Source organism: Hyperolius riggenbachi, chromosome 1, assembly GCF_040937935.1.
Source record: "Hyperolius riggenbachi isolate aHypRig1 chromosome 1, aHypRig1.pri, whole genome shotgun sequence".
NCBI lineage: Eukaryota > Metazoa > Chordata > Amphibia > Anura > Hyperoliidae > Hyperolius > Hyperolius riggenbachi.
The window spans coordinates 349,777,414-349,798,290 of record NC_090646.1 but is presented as its reverse complement, the minus strand read 5'-3'; the positions used below and the strand labels follow the sequence as shown (position 1 = coordinate 349,798,290).

General features: G+C 45.9%; 1 protein-coding gene across 1 annotated transcript in view; it reads right to left on the bottom strand.

Moving 5' to 3' along the window:
- MICOS13 (mitochondrial contact site and cristae organizing system subunit 13) overlaps positions 1-11,461 on the bottom strand; it is a 32,671-nt gene extending 21,210 nt beyond the window's left edge. The window contains exon 1 of the mRNA XM_068234100.1: positions 11,355-11,461. Coding sequence (XP_068090201.1) covers positions 11,355-11,383 — 29 coding nt within the window. The 5' untranslated portion in view covers positions 11,384-11,461. The remainder of the gene's footprint in view (positions 1-11,354) is intronic.
- Between the last annotated feature and the right edge of the window lie 9,416 nt (positions 11,462-20,877).

Here is a 20,877-nt window from a genome sequence, read left to right as displayed (position 1 = left end):
CACTTAATAGATGTTATACAAGTTCTTCTGCTACTCTTAGTTATGCATGTTTATGTAATATATCATTATACATGCGGTCGCCCGGGAGTGAGGAGGCTCACTCGCTGGTTCACTGCGGGCACACTTACCCCAGGGCGACTCGCCGATACAAAGGGGAACCCTTGCGGCTCCCTGGAAATCGAGTTGAGACTCATTCTGGATCTGGACCCGGAAAGGTCCACTCCAGGAACAAAGGTTAAAATGTTTATGACACTTATGTGTTATGCGTGGTTCTTTACACGCATCTCTGTTCTTCTTCCTTTTCTGTCCCTTATCTTCTACCTCTTTCCCCTATCAATCTCACCTGCTACATTGGGTCGTGTGTCATTCCTGGACCGCTCTCTGATCATGACAATTCCATCAGTCACTTAAATTACTTTCTCTTAATGCCAGAGGGTTAAATGTACCTGAAAAAAGGTCGTCTATACTACACCTATGCCACAAGGAGAGAGCGAACGTAGTTTGTCTACAAGAAACGCACTTCAAGGGCCCGAACCCGCCCAGGCTTTTCAATAGGTTCTTTAAAACTGCGTTCTTCAGCTCCCCGCAATCATCAAAGATCAAGGGGACTGCCATTTTAATCTCACGGGATACTCCCTTCACTCTAATAGAGCAATATCAAGATCCACAAGGCAGATTTAACTTGATTAAAGGTACGGTGTACAATCAAAAGATCACTATAGGCTCATTCTATGCTCCTAATGTCCAGCAGACGACCTTTTTCCAGTCATTCATGGCGAAACTCCACGCTTTTGCCGAGGGCAGTGTCCTCTTGGGAGGGGATTTAAATATGGCTCTAGATCCGGAGTTAGATTCCTCCTCAAAAAGGTCATCGGTCTCTCACGTAGCTCTACGTAAATGTAAATCACTACTACGCTCAATGCAACTAGTAGATGTGTGGAGGCTTCACAATCCATCCGCGATTGATTATACATATTACTCTTTCCCTCACAATGCATACACCAGGATAGACTATATTTTTGTCTCCCATAACCTCCTTTCAGTATCCTCAGCCCCCTCTATTGGAAACATTTCCCTATCTGATCATGCTCCAGTCTCTGTAGACTTAGCCATCGGGGAAAACAGACGAGGTCCCGCTTCCTGGCGGTTAAACAACTCTCTCCTGGAAGATAAACAGGTCTTCCAGAAAATCAAACGGGAACTGGGGGAATTCTTTGAGACAAATGCCACTGGAGATATGTCTCCCATCACGATCTGGGAAACACAAAAATGCTTTACGCAAGGACTTCTGATTAGGGAAGGGGCGAGGAAAAAGCGAGAAAGAGATAAAGATATTAATGACACCCTGATATCGATTGGTGAGCTAGAACAGAAACATAAAAGAGATAGAGCCCCTACAACACTGGCTACTCTTACAAACCTGAGAGAAAAACTCAAATCACTATTATTTTTTAAAGTAAAATACGCAGCCTTGCGTTGTCGGCGCACTTTCTACGAATTTGGCAACAAGTGTAGCTCAATATTGGCCAAAGCATTAAAAACCCAACAATCCTCAAACTACATACCTTGTATTAAGGATAAACACTCAGTAATGCATTATAAATATGGAAAGATTGCAGAGACCTTCAAGGATTTTTACTCCAATTTATATAATCTCCCTCATCATCACCCTGCATCCAATGTAGAGGCTAAGCAGAGTAGAATAGCTGACTATCTTAAACGATCACAGATGCCGAAGCTATCCCCAGATGATGCTAAAATGCTAGAGGAGCCATTCACAGAAGACGAATTACACATAGCCCTTTCTCAAACGCCTTCAGGCAAAGCACCAGGCCCAGATGGCTACACAGCAGAATATTATAAGAAATTTGCACAGCAATTGTCCCCGCATTTTCTCAAAACATTAAATGCCATCTCTGACCCCCTTTTGGGTGGGAGTTCCTTCTCCCCTCAAATGCTTGAATCCCACATTTCCGTAATCCTAAAGGAAGGTAAGGATCCGGCTCAGTGCCAGAGTTTCAGGCCTATATCTTTGCTTAAAGAGAACCCGAGGTGGGAATTACTTTTACTATTGGGGCACAGAGGCTGGTTGTGCGCACTAAGACCAGCCTCTGTTGCCCCATCGTGTGCCTCCATGTCCCCCCTGCTCGCCGCTATACCCCCCGCATTGCTGGCTGTGTCACCAGCTCAATGTTTACCTTGCGCTGTCAGTCAGCGCCGCTCCCCCGCCTCCTCCGCATCGGCGCCACCCGCCGCGTCACTTCCCTCCTATCAGCGGGAGGGAAGGGACACGGGCGGGTGCGCCGATGCGGAGGAGGCAGGGGAGCAGCGCTGACTGACAGCGCAAGGTAAACATTGAGCTGGCGACACGCTGCGTGTCGCCAGCAATGCGGGGGGTATAGCGGCGAGCAGGGGGGACATGGAGACACACGATGGGGCAACAGAGGCTGGTCTTAGTGCGCACAACCAGCCTCTGTGCCCCAATAGTAAAAGTAATTCCCACCTTGGGTTCTCTTTAATGTAGATCTGAAGATCTATGCGAAAATGCTGGCAAATAGATTGGCCCCCCTCATTCCTTCCATAATTCACTATGATCAGGTGGGTTTTGTCTTGGGCCGAGAGGCCAGAGACAACACCATTAGAACTCTGAACATTATGCACTGGGTGAGGTCACAGTCCATACCAACTCTCCTGCTCTCAACGGACGCAGAGAAAGCCTTCGACAGGGTGGACTGGGACCTCATTGCAGCCACACTTAGGCATATAGGTCTGCCAGATAATATGCTTAGCTGTATCCTGGCTCTCTACTCATGTCCTACTGCTAGGGTGAAAGCAAACGGCACACTATCAGACCAATTCTATATACGCAATGGCACCCGCCAGGGCTGCCCTCTCTCACCCCTAATCTTTGCGCTTTCTTTGGAGCCGTTCCTGTGCACAGTCCGAAATAATCCTGATATACAGGGAGTCACTTTCCCCAACTCTACTCACAAAATAGCTGCATATGCGGACGACCTTATGTTTTTCCTCACAAACCCCCACGTCTCACTTCCAAATTTGTTGGCCGAATTCAAAACCTATGGAGAGATATCAAACATGTCCATCAATTACGACAAGAGTGAAGCATTAAGCTTACAACTCCCAGGAGAACTCAAGACGCTTTTACAAAGTAATTTTCCCTTTAAATGGCCCACTCGCTCCTTGAAATATCTGGGCATTCAGATCACACCTAATCCCAGAGACCTGGTATCTGCAAACTTTACCCCTGCCCTGCACCGCATCAAACAGGACTTGCAGTCTTGGGACAAGCCCCAGTTCTCCTGGTTTGGAAGGAGTTGTATCATCAAAATGACGATAATGCCACGTCTCCTATACCTGTTCCAGACAATGCCTATTTTCATTCCCTCATCCTACTTCACACAATTAACCTCCTGAGCGGTCTGGACGAGCTCAGCTCGTCCATCACCGCCGGAGGCTGCCGCTCAGGCCCTGCTGGGCCGATTTTTATCAAATAAAGTGCAGCACACGCAGCCGGCACTTTGCCAGCCACGTGTGCTGCCTGATCGCCGCCGCTCTGCGGCGATTCGCCGCGAGCAGCGGCGAAAGAGGGCCCCCCTAGCCGCCTGAGCCCTGCGCAGCCGGAACAAAAAGTTCCGGCCAGCGCTAAGGGCTGGATCGGAGGCGGCTGACGTCAGGACGTCGGCTGACGTCGATGACGTCACTCCGCTCGTCGCTATGGCGACGATATAAGCAAAACAAGGAAGGCCGCTCATTGCGGCCTTCCTTGTTTATTCTGGGCGCCGGAGGCGATCGGAAGATCGCCTCCGGAGCGCCCTCTAGTGGGCTTTCATGCAGCCAACTTTCAGTTGGCTGCATGAAATAGTTTTTTTTTTATTTAAAAAAAACCCTCCCGCAGCCACCCTGGTGATTTAATCAGAACGCCAGGGTGGTTAAGGAGAATCTTTTCCCAATTTATCTGGAACGGTAAGAAACCCAGGTTAAAATATACTATTCAAACTGCTCCCAAGGAATCAGGTGGAATGGCGGTCCCAAATCCACGCCTATATTACGTTGCAGCCTCTCTGATCAGGGTGATTGACTGGCACAGGCACGGCTCCCTCAAGCGATGGGTGAGTATGGAAGAGGAGCTAACAGGTAGCTCACTGCAGGGTAGACCTTGGTCTATTCACCCCTTAAAAGTAAACTCGGCAGCCACTATTCCCCAGCAGACCATTCGCATATTAGCTAAATACAGGGAACTGCCACTTATCTCACCCTGGCCATCTCCCCTGATGCCCATTCTAGGCAATGAGAGCTTCCCTATGGGACTTGACCCAAGAGGTTATGTCCCATGGAAATTAGGCACCACCCTTAGAGCTCACCATTTGATATCGGGGGGGAAGTGGACAGAGCTAGAGGCCTTACGTTCATCCTTGGGTTCCCCAACATTAGATATTTGGAGCCTTATCCAATTCAGACACTTTCTACTTTCCCAGGGATCGATAGCGAGTTTTGACAGACGCACTACTCCACTTGAGCACGCCTGTATGGGAGAGGGCCATATCCGTGGCACTATATCTCTGGTCTATTCCCTCCTAAACGCTACTGAGGAACCCTGCCAAGTATATAGAATTAAGTAGGAGAAGGACCGAGATATGACCTTTACGGACAAACAATGGGGGAAAATTTTAACTTTTGCCCACAAGTCCTCTATCTCCTCTCGAAGCCAGGAAGCAGGATACAAAGTCTTTACCAGATGGTACTTGACCCCCTCCAGACTCAATAAAATGTTCCCCTCGGTCTCCCCATTATGCTGGAGATGCGGACTAGAGACGGGCACATTACTACACACATTCTGGTCATGCAATAAACTCAGGCAGTTTTGGAGCGATGTGAGAGATATCATGTATTCTCTCACAGATCATCTCCCCCCTGACTCTCCCGCCTTCTTCCTATTACATCATAATCAATGGTCAATTAGACGATATAAGAAAACCCTTACAAGACACTTAGTTAATGCGGCCAAAGTTGTAATTGCCCGACGCTGGAAATCACCAGATCCCCCTACAATTAAAGATTGGCTCAGAGAGATTGACTGGGTGCAAAAGATGGAGGATCTCACCTCCACTATGCATGAAAGACGTGACCAATTTATGAAGACTTGGGTTGGCTGGTTTGAGTTCATCGAAACACCCCGCTATGTCTCTCTCACCTCCAGCTAAATCCTCTCTCTTTCCCCCCCCCCTCCCTGGAGGAGACCACTGCCCACACCCGACCTCTAAGATAGTTACCCCTGGCAAACTTAACACTGACACTAAGCGGCACCAGGTAATGCACACGACCCTTTCCACCTCTTCACCTTTCTTCCTTTCCTCTCCCTCACCACTAAACCTCTTTCTCTCTCCTTCTATCTGTACATATGTTCTATACTCTCACTCTTAGTAAAATAAGCAATCCTATGGAAACCCTTCTGGCGCAATTGTGAACTTTATACAATATACCAAACTGAGCTCACTTTATAAGAAGAATCCCATTACTATCGCGAGAGTCCGGGGTATGATCCCTTCTGGGCCCTGGCCTCTCACTATGATGCACCTTACACAGTACAAAGGACCCTTCCTATTCTCATCTATCTACTATTGTAATAGAACTCTCTTTGGTCAATCAAGTGTTGGACTAGTCACACCAATATCAAAACATACCTTTTTTCACTACTCGTCAGCACTGGATATCTGCCGGGGAATCTGTATGAATATTTGGCTGGAAATGTTCACTTCTTTAATAGCTTTGACTTGTCTTATTCATGTATGTTGTTTGTATTGGAAAACATTCTTGAAAATAAAAGAATCTTTAAAAAAAAAAAAAGACTTGAGACTGGGGCGGAGGTTCACCTTCCAGCAGGGCAATGACCCTAAACATAAAGCCAGGGCAACAATGCAATGGTTTAAAACAAAACATATCTATGTGTTAGAATGGCCCAGTCAAAGTCCACATCTAAATCCAATCGAGAATCTGTGGCAAGATCTGAAAACTGCTGTTTACAAACGTTGTCCATCTAATCTGCCTGAGCTGGAGCTGTTTTGCAAAGAAGAATGGGCAAGGATTTCAGTCTCTAGATGTGCAAAGCTGGTAGAGACATACCCTAAAAGACTGGCAGCTGTAATTGCAGCAAAATGTGGTTCTACAAAGTATTGACTCTGGGGGGCCGAATAATTACGCACACCCCACTTTGCAGTTATTTATTTGTAAAAAATGTTTGGAATGATGTATGATTTTCGATCCACTTCTCACATGTACACCACTTTGTATTGGTCTTTCACGTGGAATTCCAATAAAATTGATGCATGTTTGTGGCAGTAATGCGACAAAATGTGGAAAACTTCAAGGGGGCCGAATACTTTTGCAACCCACTGTATTCTTTATGGTAGATTATTTTAGGTTAACTGACAAGATTTAATGTAAATAAATATATAATACTAATGTATTAAACCTGAAAAAAAAATCAAGCTTAGGAATCAATGTCCAGCACTATGCCTAGTACACACCATACAATTTTCTGTTTGATTTTTCTGTTAGATTTTCTGTAATTAGATTATTTTCTGTAAAGCCTCATCTACACGGGTAGATGAGGCTCCGATCCGGCGGCTCGAATAGCCGCCGGATCGCCTCTTCCGTGTCCCCGCGCGTGCGCCGGATTTGATTCCCCGCTCGTCCCCGCCGGCGCCGCTTATCTTCCGCTCGATTCCCTGCCATTGTCCCCTCGCGGGGAGCGAGCAGGGAATCGGCGGTGGGGAGATCCGTCCTGTCGGATCTTATCAATCGAGCTAATGCGGCTCGATTGATAAGGCACATCGGAGCCTCATCTACCCCTGTAGATGAGGCTTTAGTACTGGTAGAGACTGGTCATTATCTCTGGTGCATTGTCTTCTGGTTATCTCCTGCTGAGTAGAACAATGCTTAATTGCTAGGGACGAGTGGGAATAGATCCACACGCCCGTGGGGACGAGCGGGAATAGATCCAAACGCCCGCGGGGATGAGCGGGAATAGATCCACACGCCCACGGGGGCGAGCGGGGACGCGCCGGTATCGAGCCAGCGGCTCGATTCCGGCGCAAAAACGCACCGTGTATTCCCAGCATAACAGAACATTGTATGGTGTGTACTAGGCATTAAAGGAAACCGAAAAAAAGAGTTTCACTTACCTGGGGCTTCTTCCAACCCCATGCAGCCATCCTGTGCCCTAGCAGTCACTCATGGCTCTTCTGGTCCCCCGCTGTCAGCTCCTTCACCATGCGTACCTTTTTTACGCATTCCCCCTGGTGCAGGAAGCTATCGCGTACATTAAATACATTTTACGCGTTACGGGTGCAAAGCGTAAAATTTTACACATTGCACCCGTTACGCATAAAAATGTTTGTGATAATGTCCACGATAGCTTCCTGCACCAGCGGGAATGCGTAAAAAGGTATGCATGGCGGCCAGCCGACTCCCAGTCAGCAAAAAACGAAAGGAGCTGACAGCGGGGGACCAGAAGAGCCATGAGTGACTGCGAGGGCACAGGATGGCTGCATGGGGCTGGTAGAAGCCCCAGGTAAGTGAAACTCTTTTTCTCGGTTTAGGTTTCCTTTAAAGAGACTCTGTAACAAAATGTTGAGCCTTATTTCTTCTATCCTATAAGTTCCTATACCTGTTCTAATGTGGTCTGTCTTACTGCAACCTTTTCTAGTTGCACTGTCTCTGTAATAAATCTTATCTTCTTTCCTCTGTCGGCTGAGGCTGGAATGTGTGGAATGTGCAGCACTGCTTGTCATTGGCAGAAGCTTTACACACCCTCTCCAAGCTCTGCATGAGTCACACAGTAAGCTATTTCTCAGCCTATGATACTCTGGTTAGAAGCCAAGTATTTTGTTTGTAAACACTGCCTAAAACTGTTAATTACAAGCCAGGATTGCAGCAGGGAGTGGCAAAAACAGCACAAAGGGGCCCAGGAGAACATAATGAAGAGAATGGTATGCTTTTTATTGTAGGAATTTTAGAGTACAGATTCTCTTTTAGCTAAATAACCGGTAAAATCAAGTTTTTCAAGTGGCTTTAGTGTCTCTTTAAGGCTGCTTTCACTGTGGGACGTTACAGGCGCACGTTAGAGCATCCTGTAACGCAGCCCAACTCACAGCAATGAAAAATCAATGTGCTGGTTCACAGTGCCTACGTTGCGTTACATTGTAACGCTGCACGTTGAATGAAAGTGCAGCATGCTGTGCGTTATACTGCTTGCACATGCTCAGTGACAAGCTACATGGCTAATTAATACTCACTGCACTGTGGTGACGTAACCTGGACTCTTAGTGTTATCCAGATCATGAATGAATCGTTCATTTGATCCGGATCTTTTTTGTGAGTCAAATCATCCGGAACATAACAATGAACGATTCGGTTCACAGTGGATGTCTGGAAGAAACAAGAATATACAGAATGTACAGTGCAGGGAAAGTCGTGTCCTGCTAATCATTTCACCCCCAGTCTGCTTCCTTAGTAAAATGATTCAAATGATTTGGTTCAAAGATCCAGATCTTTTTAATGATCCGATTTGAATCATCCGGATCCTTGAAAAGATCCGGACTTCCCATCACTATCCTGGAGCGGCTGTTCTATCAGTATAGATAGAACTAAAACAGCGCACCAAGAGCAGCATAACGCGGCTCAATCTGACGTCCAACTTCAACACCACCATGCATTGCGTTAGGGGCACGTTATGCGACCTTATTGTCCCCTGAAACGCAATGTCTTGGTGTGAAAGAGGCCTAAAGCTAACCCGAGCGTCCCTCGCTTGTTTCAATCCCTCAGTCCACATTGGGGGCACGCAGTTCCACTTCCTGGCTCATGGATGCGTATATGACACGCAGGCCCGCCATCGATTCCGGCTTACTGCGCTACCCGCGCATCCATGAATCAGTAAGAGCAGCTGCACGGCCTTGATATAATTCGTGACAATGCATTGTCACCAATCCTCAGGGGGCCCGTGCTCAGCGAGGTTGGACCTTAGAATAGAGAAGCCTTAATGGGATCCTGAGGTTTCCCTATCTATCAATAAGTATCCAATTTCGTACCTGAGCTTTGGCTCAGGTACACGTTAAGCACAGAGCAGCTTCACTCGATTCAGCAGAGGGGAGGAGCACTTCACAAATCATGCCTAGCATGCACTGCTGCACCATCTGTAGATCGCCTCTTCCGTGTCCCCGCGCGTGCCCGCCGCGTCGCTTATCTTCCGCTCGATTCCCTGCCATTGTCCCCTCGCGGGGAGTGAGCAGGGAATCGGCGGTGGGGAGATTCGTCCTGTCGGATCTTATCAATCGATCCGCATCAGCGGCTCGATTGATAAGGCACATCGGAGCCTCATCTACCTGTGTAGATGAGGCTTTAGTACTGGTAGAGACTGGTCATTATCTCTGGTGCATTGTCTTCTGGTTATCTTCACAAATCATGCCTAGCATGTACTGCTGCACTATCTGTAGAACTGCTATTAAGCACTTCTTAATCTACTGTAGTTTAGCGATGTATTTGCACTTTTCTTAACTGTAGTGCAGTTCTAGGAATTCCCGCTAAACTGCCGCTATTAAGTAGAATTTAAGAATTTTCTTATCATGCAGACCAGTTCCCTTGCTTGTTAGAACTGTTTAAAGGGGTTCTGTGGCATGTTAAAAAAAAAAAAAAAAAACTGACACTTACCTGGGGCTTCTATCTGCCCCTGTAGCTGTCATGTCCCATGCCATCCTCCTATGATCATCTTGTACTGTGCCTGCGCAGTAAGCTCCCGGAGACGCGAGCAGGAGTGAGCACATGCACGGCCGCGTTAGATTAATAATTAGACCGGGAGCGGAGTACAGAGGATCGGAGGAGGACGGCGCGGGTCATGACAGCTACAGGGGGCCGATAGAAGCCCCAGGTAAGTGTCAGTTTTTTGGTTTTGTTTTTTTACATGCCACAGAACCTTTTTAAGAAGAAAACACTGTAATGATTTGATAAGTTTGGCCCAGTGAGTGTTGCATTCCCTGTAACATCTGGAATGCAACGGAACAGAATACACAACTGACATTGCGTTGCATACAGTAAATGTAGCACCGACACATTGCATCACATACATGCAAAGTATGCTTCACTATCAAAGTGCACATTTTTCGGTAACACACTGGATTACAATGCTGTACACCCGTCGAACTGTGAACATCACATAGGTGGTGCCGGAGCAGTGCTTTTTAGCGCTGCTAGATTTGGGCGGAGCCAGCGCCACCATAGACTATAATGGCAATCACTTCTACAGCGGCGCTCAGTGAGTAACGACGGATCCGTCCGGCTCTTGCTTAAAAAACACAATAATTCGGCCTCCAGCAATCGCTGGAAGCCGAATTATATCATTCCCCCACTATCCATGGCGGCCTGGAGGGGGAATAGTAATTACATCGGCCCGGACTTGTGCAGCAGTAGGATCAGCCATATACCGGCTGTATCCTGCACCCAAGTCTACCAGCGGCGATTTCAGAGTATATTTGAAATCGGCACCGGTAGACTTGGGCGCAGGATACAGCCGGTATATGGCTGATCCTGCTTCTGCACAAGTCCGGGCCAATTTAATTACTATTCCCCCTCCAGGCCGCCATGGATAGTAGGGGAATGAAATAATTCGGCTTCCAGCGATTGCTGGAAGCCGAATCATTGTGTTTTTAAGCAACTTCGGCTCCTTCTTCTGACGGAGCCGACGTTACTCACTGAGCGCCACTATATACTGATTCTCATTACAGTCTATGGCGGTGCTGGCTGCGCCCAAATCTAGCAGCGCTGAAAAGCACTGCTCCGGCGATTTCATATGTATGCAGGTGGTGCAGTTCATTGCAGCAAGCCAGGTTACAAAGCAACACTTATGCGGTACCACTGTGAACACAGCCATACCCTTACTTTCAACACTTTTTTTTTTTTTTTATATATAATTATGCTCATATAAACTGTGCTTTCTCCATCCAGGTAAGTAGACACTGTGTTGTGCTATCACACACTTTGTGCTCACATTCCTCCAGCATCCCTTCACCCAGAAACTCAGTGAATACCCCATACTAAACATGTAAACAATAAGCACTGTACAAGGCTAATAACCAACAGAGAGTAATTGCATTCACTCCAATGTAATGTCACACTGACCCCCACAACACAGGTGTCCTCGCAGTCACAGGGGGAATTCGCCATATTATTCTAAAACATACAGGCGGAGCAATACTTAGCCTAACACATACTACAGAAACGTTTATTGACATCCTCATCATGTATTATATGTGAAATATTATGTCATACAACGCAGGACTCACTTGAGAAGTCTCAGCACGGCTGGCGCCATGTTTCTCCTCAGCAAGGACGGGCGTGTGACGTCACGGTCACGTGACTGAGTACTTAGGCGCAAGTAGTGAAGGAGAGCTGTGCGCAGGCTGTATGTAGCTGTGTGTTGCTGCTGTGTGTGCAATGGATGCAGTATAGGCTGCAGCTACACAAACTGCAAGGCTGCGAAGTCAATTCAAACAGTGATGACGAAACAGTGAATGGGCATTGTACAGAGATTTCAATACTATTGTATAATAATTGATTAAGCTGTAATCTGCGGTATTGTACAAGTACAGTGTTATTTTTTAAACTTGCTAATAGTAAAAAATAAAAAAGTTTTCAGTAAAGCTTGATTTTCATTTTACTAATCCATTGTTCTGTGGTTTTACTGCCTCACCAGTTGCTATTGCTTTTGAAGAGGTCAGGTTAGAGGCAAACATTTTAAACTAGCGCCTACTTAAAAGGGCGTAGGGTAGTGGTAGTCGAATATATGGAAATTCACTGATATTTTGCTACATTAATATAGTAAAATATCCAAAATATGCCTTCTTAAATCAGAAGGTATTTGCGATTATTCCGATTTCAGTGAGCAAGTGATGTCTCCTACAATGCATCACTGCTAAATATGTGAATCATGCTTTGCTATCCCTGTAAACTAACCACACCTCCACAACCACTGGAATGCAATGATGTGTAGGTGTCAGCTTGTTATTTGTACAGAGCCACAATAATGCAACATGCATACAGACTGTTTCGGATTAGTTGATCCTCATGTGTGCATGGCATGGATTACTGTGGCATTATGGGGAAGGACCTGAAGCACCAAGACAAGATGACACATCGTTGCATTCCAGCAGTTTTGGAAGTCTGGTTAGCTTACAGGGACAACAAAGGATGATTTGCATCATCAACAATGATTCATCGTGGGAGACATCATTATTATTATTATTTAGTATTTATATAGCGCCGACATATTACGCAGCGCTGTAGAGTGTATATATATATATATCTTGTCACTAACTGTCCCTCAAAGGAGCTCACAATCTAACCCCTACCATTGCCATATGTCTATATTATGTAGTGTAAGTACTGTAGTCTAGGGCCAATTTTAGAGGGAGCCAATTAACTTATCTGTATGTTTTTTGGAATGTGGGAGGAAACCGGAGTGCCCAGAGGAAACCCAAGCAGACACGGAGAGAACATACAAACTCTTTGCAGATAGTGCCCTGGCTGGGATTCGAACCAGGGACCCAGCGCTGCAAGGCGAGAGAGCTAACCACTACGCCACCGTGCTGCTCACTCCAATCTGAATAATCGCAAATACCTTCTGTTTTAGGAAAGTACGCTTTTGTTTTGAATAGCATTTTAGTAAGAGGGCTTTTTGCTCCTTTGTAGTCCCTTACACATTCCTAGGAGTTCTAGTTCACCATGAGCTTGCTGGGAATTCTGTATCTCTGGGTGCTTCAAGTCCTACCCCATAGAGCCACATTAATCCATGCCATGCACTGATGAGGATCCACCAATCCAAAACAGTCTGTATGCTTGATGGATTATTGTGACTCTGTACAATTAACAAGCTGACACATCATTGCATTCCAGTGGTTCTGGAGGTGTGGTTAGCTTACAGGGGCAAGAAAGGATGATTTGCATAATAACCTCCTGGGGACCGTACGTAGTAAATCCTATGCTGGGCTTGTGGCTGGCTAAGCCTGATGCGGCGTAGGATTTATGCCACGTGCTTTTACCGCTTCCGCCGTGACTGTACGCACCCAAGAGGAGAGATTCGTCTGTCATATGAGCCGACTGTCAATTAAGTCTACTGCACAGTACACTCCGGACAACGTGGACTTTCTTGACAACGACGCTCGCGCAGGTGTAGTAGAGGACGACCTTGCGAGGTCGGCTGAGAGTAGAGCTGCGGTGTGGGACATGTTGGCTGCAAAGGGCTGAAGGAACCTCCAGGTAAGTAGATGGGGTTTTTTTTTAAGTGCTTAGATATTTCCTTTAAGGAGGGTTAGGCTGCCGGTCCCCAGGAGGTTAAGCAGTGATGCATTGTGGAATACATCATATGCTCACTCCAATCTGAATGATTGATACCTTTTATTTAAGAAGACAAACTTTTGTTTTGCATTGCATTTTAGTAAGAGGGCTTTTTAGTCCTTTGTAGCCCTTACACACTCCTAGGAGTTCTGGTTCACTATAAGCTTCCTGAGTAATCTGTAACTGAGTAAAATATCAGTAATATTTACCGATATTTTACTATGACCCAACGTCTCTCTAGTCTTACTCAGAGCCCTCCCTCTACCAATACGTAAAGAGAATCCAAGGTGGTTCTTGGGAGGGTGGTCGGGTGGGCAGATGGGACACAGAGGCATGTTCACTGCCTCATGACATGCCTCTGTGCCTCCCGGTAGCTCTCTGCCCCCCCCCCCCACCCTGCCACGCTACAGCCCCACCCCACCGCCAAGCTATGACCCCAGAGATTGGTGACATTATTTGTCGCCATCTCTGAGGTAAACACGGGGAGAGAAATTCCCTGTTCAAAACGCCCTCGAGGGGTGTTCCTACAGGGTTTCCAGAGCTGCCATTGGGCAGCTCTCTCTCCATGGCCATGCCCCCTGCCGCTCCCCCGCCTCCCTGCACACTGTGAATGAGAGACAGTTTTTCATTCCAGCATTGTGACCCAGAGGTCATGAAAGTGAAAGTGGGCCAGTGGGCCCCACAGGATCGGCGGGGGTTTTTGCGGCCAGGGCCGGATTTGTTCTCTTTACCGCCCAAGGCCACTGTCACCAGCCACCCCCCTTCAGTATAGGTAGCGAGATGACCCCTCCCCTTACCCTCCAGAATAAGTAGCCACATGACCCCTCCGCCTAGTATAGGTAGCGAGATGACCCCCCTCCTCTCCAGTATAGGTAGCCAGGTGACCCCTCCTCCATTTCCCTGTAGTATAGGTAGCCTGAGGACCCCTCCCCCTCCAGCATAGGTAGCTAGATGACTCCCTTGATCCCTTCCATTCCCACTCCCCCCTTCCGCACTTCAGCAGCCATCAGTGTCACTCATTTCTCCACTCGTCTCCAGTGCCAAGGCATAGTCTTTCCCTTTGTCTCCAATGCTGCCCACCACAACGCCAACGTGCACAGAGAGCAAGGTGGCCGCAGCACAGGTGACTGGCAGCAGAGTACCATGGTCAGGTCCTCACCTCCCCTCCCAAGCTTGCAAATGCTGCACCAGTTTAGCCTGCTGCTTTGGTGCCATTGCTCCTGTGGTGCCCTAGGCCATGGCCTAGGTGGCCTTGGCCGAAATCCGTCCCTGTTTGTGGCTACCTAATCCGCTCAGGCCCCGGATCAGATAGCCTACTTTTTTCTTTTCTTTTATGAGCTCACCTTGGGCTGTCTTTAACCTTTAAACAACCCCCCACCCCCGTGGTGCCCTAATAGGCATCTGACCTTAACCCTCCCCAACCTTGACAACCACTCCCCCGCCTAACCTTAACCTCTGATGCCTTGTTTAAGAAGGCACTCGCTAAGTTCTGTGAAGTTGGCCCCCCTACAATCAGCACAAATAAAAATTCCTTCATGTTTGGTTAGTGCTATGCTACATTTGTGCCCATTTGTGTTGCAAAAATTAAGATTTGTGCTGCTTTTATTTTGAAGATAATAGCACTTATTACTTCCAAAACAATACCATCACCCAGCCCCCATACAACAACCTACAGACATAAAACTGGTATGGGTGGATAGTGCTGTGCATGTGTTGCAAATGTTGTGCTGCAAAAATAATCTTTCTATCTTTTATAGTTTTTGAGATATTCACATTTTTATAGAGGTCAAAAGTTCACTCAGGCTCCCTACAACATCGCAAAGGCTAAGTGAGCCTGAGTGAACTTTTGACCTTTATAAAAATGTGAATATCTCAAAAAACTATAAAAGATAGAAAGATGATTTTGCAGCACAAATGAACACATGCACAGCACTACCCATGCATACCGATTTCCTCTCTGTAGGTTGTTGTATGGGGGCTGGGTGATAGTATTGTTTTGGAAATAAGTGCTATTATCTTCAAAATGAAAGCAGTACTAATCTTAATTTTTGCAGCACAAATGGGTACAAACGTAGCACTAACCAAACTTGGTAGAATTTTTATTTGTGCTGATTGTAGTGGGGCCAGCTTCACGCAGCCCGCTCAGTTATGGGAATCCCGGCTACAAATAGCGGGTGCTAAAGCAAGACGCAAGCTGGATGTATGGGGTAGTAGAATGCAGGCACCCCTCAATCCTGCAATATAAGCGAAACAGTCTCTGTTAACTGGAGCGCTCGGGTCACGTAGGACTAATCAAGTTCCTTTAAGATATGCAGAAAATTCTTGACCAGCACTGCCTGAAACAACTGATGTCACTCTCCACCACCAGCACCAATTGAATATTGATTTGCCAAATCTTATTACTTATCTTCTATCTGCTTTGATACTGCTTTTGGCACATGACTACCTAGTTGTTGTCAACTTCTGCTGTGTCTGACTACCTGCCCACTGTTGACCTCCACCGTCTCTGAGTACTCTATCCATAAGATAGAGCTGGTGCACTATACCCCCAGCAGAGGTGGGAGTGCCACCTCCCATCCAGAAATCTCAATTTTGCATTGACTAAGCAGAATTCAAATTTGTGGTATCAAAAGGATTTATTTCAGACACATTGGTTAAGGCTTAAAAACTTACATTCAGTAATAGGGGGAGGCAACCAGTCTGCTCTAGGCCTGATTTACAAACACTGTAGTAGATGGAGATGTTCTATCAGTAACAGAAACATCCCAACTGCAGATTTATCAATAAAGTGCCATATCAGCAAAGTCAATCCCGATCATACTTTAATTCTCCATGACAATCCCTGCATAGCTTGTAAAGCTGATTTTTAAACATGGATTTTCTCAGGGAAAATATTTATAAGACATCTCTGCAATCTCTAATAATTTTAATATTTTTAACCACTTCACCACTGAGGGGTTTTACCCCTGAAACACCAGAGCAATTTTCACCTTTCAGCGCTCCTTCCATTCATTCGTCTATAACTTTATCATTACTTATCACAATGAAATTAACTATATCTTGTTTTTTTCGCCACTAATTAGGCTTTCTTTAGGTGGGACATTATGCCAAGAATTATTTTATTCTAAATGTGTTTTAATGGGAAAATAGGAAAAAATGTGGGAAAAAATTATTATTTTTCAGTTTTCAGCCATTATAGTTTTTAAATAATGCATGCTACTGTAATTAAAACCCATGAAATGTATTTGCCCATTTGTCCCGGTTATAAAACTGTTTAAATTATGTCCCTATCACAATGTTTGGCGCCAATATTTTATTTGGAAATAAAGGTGCATTTTTTTCAGTTTTGCATCCATCCCTAATTACAAGCCCGTAGTTTATAAAGTAACAGTGTTATACCCTCTTGACATAAATATTTAAAAAGTTCAGTCCCTAAGGTAACTATTTATGTTTTTTTTTTTTATTGTATTTTTTTTTTCTTTAATTACTAAAAAAAAAAAATTGGGGAGTGTGGGAGGTAATGAGTTAATTTATTGTAAAAAACTAATGTATTTGTATATGTAAAATGCTTTAGGGTGTAGTTTTACTATTTGGCCACAAGATGGCCACAGTGAGTTTATTGTCATGCGACCTGTAAGCGTCCAGAAGGACGCTTACAGGAAGCAGTATGAGGCTGGGAAAATCACAATGATCGCGCTGTTTCTCAAATAAACAGCAGATCATTGCGGGGGCTTAGATTAACGAACGGGAATGGATTTTCCCGTTCATTGATCTCCGGGCAGGCGGGCGGCGACATGCACGAGCGGCAGAAGCGCGCGCATGAGCGGCGGGAGCACGGACAGCGGCGGTAGCGCGGGAGGTATGGATTTCTCCATCCCTTGGTTTTTTAGGGGGGGGAGGGACGGAGAAATTCGGACCGCGGGGGGTAAAGTGGTTAAAAACGCATATCTTGCTTTCTGGTCACCCTCCACTTGATGTGCCCCTGAACTGAGAGGGGTATGGATGCTGCCATATTTCCTTTTAATCAATACCAGTCGCCTCAGAGCAGTTTTTAGGCATAGGCATTGCAGGCCACTGCCTAGAGTGCCACTGGTCCTGGGGGGCGCCATGCCCCTGAGCTAAGCCCCACTTCTTGGGTGTTCTATCACCTGCTTCTGCTGTGTGTGTGCAGCAGTAGGAAGTTTGTTGGCCTGCTGTAGCATTGCAGGTCCCTGGAGAGCAGATGTTGCAAGATTTGGATAGTGTTAGTTGCAGGCAACTGCCACTGTGTCCCTCTGTGCCACCTCTCCCCCCATCCATCCCTCTGTCCCCCTCTGCATCCCTCTGTCCCCTTGTACCTCCTTCTGTCCCCCTTAGTGCCTCCTTCTGTCTTTTTGTGCCTGCTTCAGTCCCCCCGCCACCTCTGCTCCCTGTGCCTACTTCTGTTCCCCTGTGTGCCTCCTTCAGTTCCCCTGTGTCTCCTTCTGTCCCCTTTGTGACTCCTTCTGTCCTCCTTTGCACCTCCTTCAGTCCCCCTGTGCCACCCCTGTTCCTCCTTTTATGCCCCTTTGTGCCTCCTTCTGTGCCTCTTTGGTCCCCCTGTGCCTCCTTCTGTTCACTTGTACTACCTCTGCCCCCTTGTGCATCCCTCTGTCGTACTGTACCTCCTTCGGTCCTCCTTTATGCCTCATTTTGCCTCCCTGGGTGACTCCTTCTCTTCCCCTTTGTGACTCCTTCTGGCCCTTGTGCCTCACAAGACTTTTGCCTAGAATGATAAAAAGGCTAGAAATGGCCCTGAGTTGCCTGACCTCTATCTGGCTACAATATTGGCTGAATCACATACCTGAAACATGCATGTGGCTAATCCAGTTAGACTTCAGTCAGAAACACCTGACCTGCAGTTAATCAACAAGACAACATTGTTTAAAAGGAAATAAATATGTTAACCTCCATATCCCTCTCACTTCAGGTGTGCTTTAATGATAGCAAATAGCCATGTCTACACAAATGAATAGCAAAAGGGGTTATTTTATGAGTCTTTACCTTTTTAAAGAGACTCTGTAACAAAATTTTCAGCCTTATTTCTTCTATTCTATAAGTTCCTACACCTGTTCTAATGTGGTCTAGCTTGCTGCAGCCTTTTCTAGTTGCACTGTCTCTGTAATAGAGTGCAGAAACAATAAATAAAACAGTGATTTTATCACCAAGAAAGCAGCGTGGAGCAGCGAAAATGTCACAGAGGGGGCTAGGAGAAGGCAGGCTGGTACGTTTATTTATGTAAGATTTCACAGTACAGATTCTCTTTAAAGGATACCCGAAGTGACATGTGACATGATGAGATAGACATGTGTATGTACAGTACCTAGCACATAATTAACTATGCTATGTTCCTTTTTTCTTTCTCTGCCTGAAAGAGTTAAATATCAGGTATGTAAGTGGCTGAATCAGTCCTGACTCTAATAGGAAGTGACTACAGTGTGACCCTCACTGATAAGAAATTCCCCTTGTTATCTCTTTCTTGCTTTCAGAAGCCATTTTCTGCTAGGAAAGTGTTTTATAGTTGGAATTTCTTATCAGTGAGGGTCACACTGTAGTCACTTACTGTCTGAGTCAGGACTGAGTCAGCCACTTACATACCAGATATTTAACTCTTTCAGACAGAGAAAGAAAAAAAAGAACACAGCATAGTTATTTGTGTGCTAGGCACTGTACATGCACATGTCTATCTCATCATGTCACATGTCACTTTGGGGTATCCTTTAAGAGGTAAAGATTCATATGACACCAACACTGTGATAAAAAAAAATCAAATGAAACAAATGTATCCGTTTTTAAAAGTATTTTATTAAAATCTGGCGTCATAGTCCACATCTTATTTCTAAATATCCTTTAGACAAGACACAGGACATTTATTTTGCGCTTTTCTTGTGGTGGACTCAAAGGGCTAGAGCTGTAGCCCCTAGGACACGCTCTATAGGCAGTAGCAGTGTTAGGGAGTCTTGCCCAAGGTCTCCTACTGACAGATCTGGGACAAGGTCCTCCAGCACCCAAGGCTGAGACACCAAAGTGCGCCCCCCCCCATCCCTGCCACCCCAGCCGTCACACACTGATTAGACTAAGAAGCGCCACAGGGCCCACAACCTCCACAACACCTTAATATCTAGTTATCTGGCTTGCAGTCACTGCCATGTATCCCTTTTTCTTATTTCTTTCTGCTTCAAACACAATTAGGAATGACAGCTGAATGAATTGTGCGCCCCCTCCTACACTGCGCCCTGAGGCTGGAGCCTCTCCAGCCTATGCCTCGGCCCTGCCTACTAAATAGGTACTAGCTTACTGAACAGCAAGAGCCAAGATTTGAACCCTGGTTCCCTGTGTCAGAGGCAGAGCCCTTACAGGACAACTGAAGTGAGAGAGATATGGAGGCTGCCATATTTATTTCATTTTAAGCTATACCAGTTGCCTGGCTATCCTGCTGATCCTCTGCCTGTAACACTTTTAGCTATAGACCCTGAACAAGCATGCAGCAGATCAGGTGTTTCTGACATTATTGTCAGATCTGACCAGATTAGCTGCAAGCTTGTTTCTGGTGTCATTCAGACACTGTTGATGCCAAATAGATCAGCAGGACTGCCAGGCAACTGGAATTGTTTAAAAGGAAACCAATGTGGCAGCCTCAGTATTCTTCTCACTTCAGTTGTCCTTTAACTAGTACACTATCCAGCTATACAACTAGCTTTAAGGCTATTTCACACTGAAAATTACAAAAAACAATTGCGATTTTGCATAAAGATTTTTGGTGCGATTTTGAAAGAAGGTGGGATTTTTCACCATTCCTTTAATCCAACTCACACAAAAATGCTGTATGCAGCACGTTTGCTTTTCTACAGAAGACACAACACTGCAGTGAGAATGCTCACATAGGATTACATTGACTGTGCTTTGCTGATCTCCGTCAATAACTGAGATTGATCATTTCACATTTGCACTATTGCATTGCATTGTGTCGCACAATATCACCACATCATGTCACAAAAGCAAGGATAGCCCTATGGGGCTATCACATTGATCGCCATGCAGCGCAGTAACGTATGGCATACAGCGCATTAACAGTACAACAAGCGCGTTTACATTGTCAATATGGCATACCTTCATTGTACTATATGCCTCACTGTATGGTTGCACCATAGCGGCAACGAGCGGTGCAACATTATGGGACCGTTGCAGTGCAATTGTAGAATAATTGCACTGTAATAGAACGTAGCAAGTGAGGAAGGGGCCTAATACATCAACTCAAATAGTTTTCTATTCAACTAATGGCCTGCATTCTTGTAAGTGTGAAGAAAAGCCTCACAATTCCCGTTTTTCAGGCTATGTTTTGTATCAGTATGACAAAGAGCTGAGATTAAAGTGCACACAGGAACTGCCTCTGTGTGTTATGCAACACAGGCAGTTACAGTGTTAATCTATCATGTGACCCTTTGTACTAAGTAG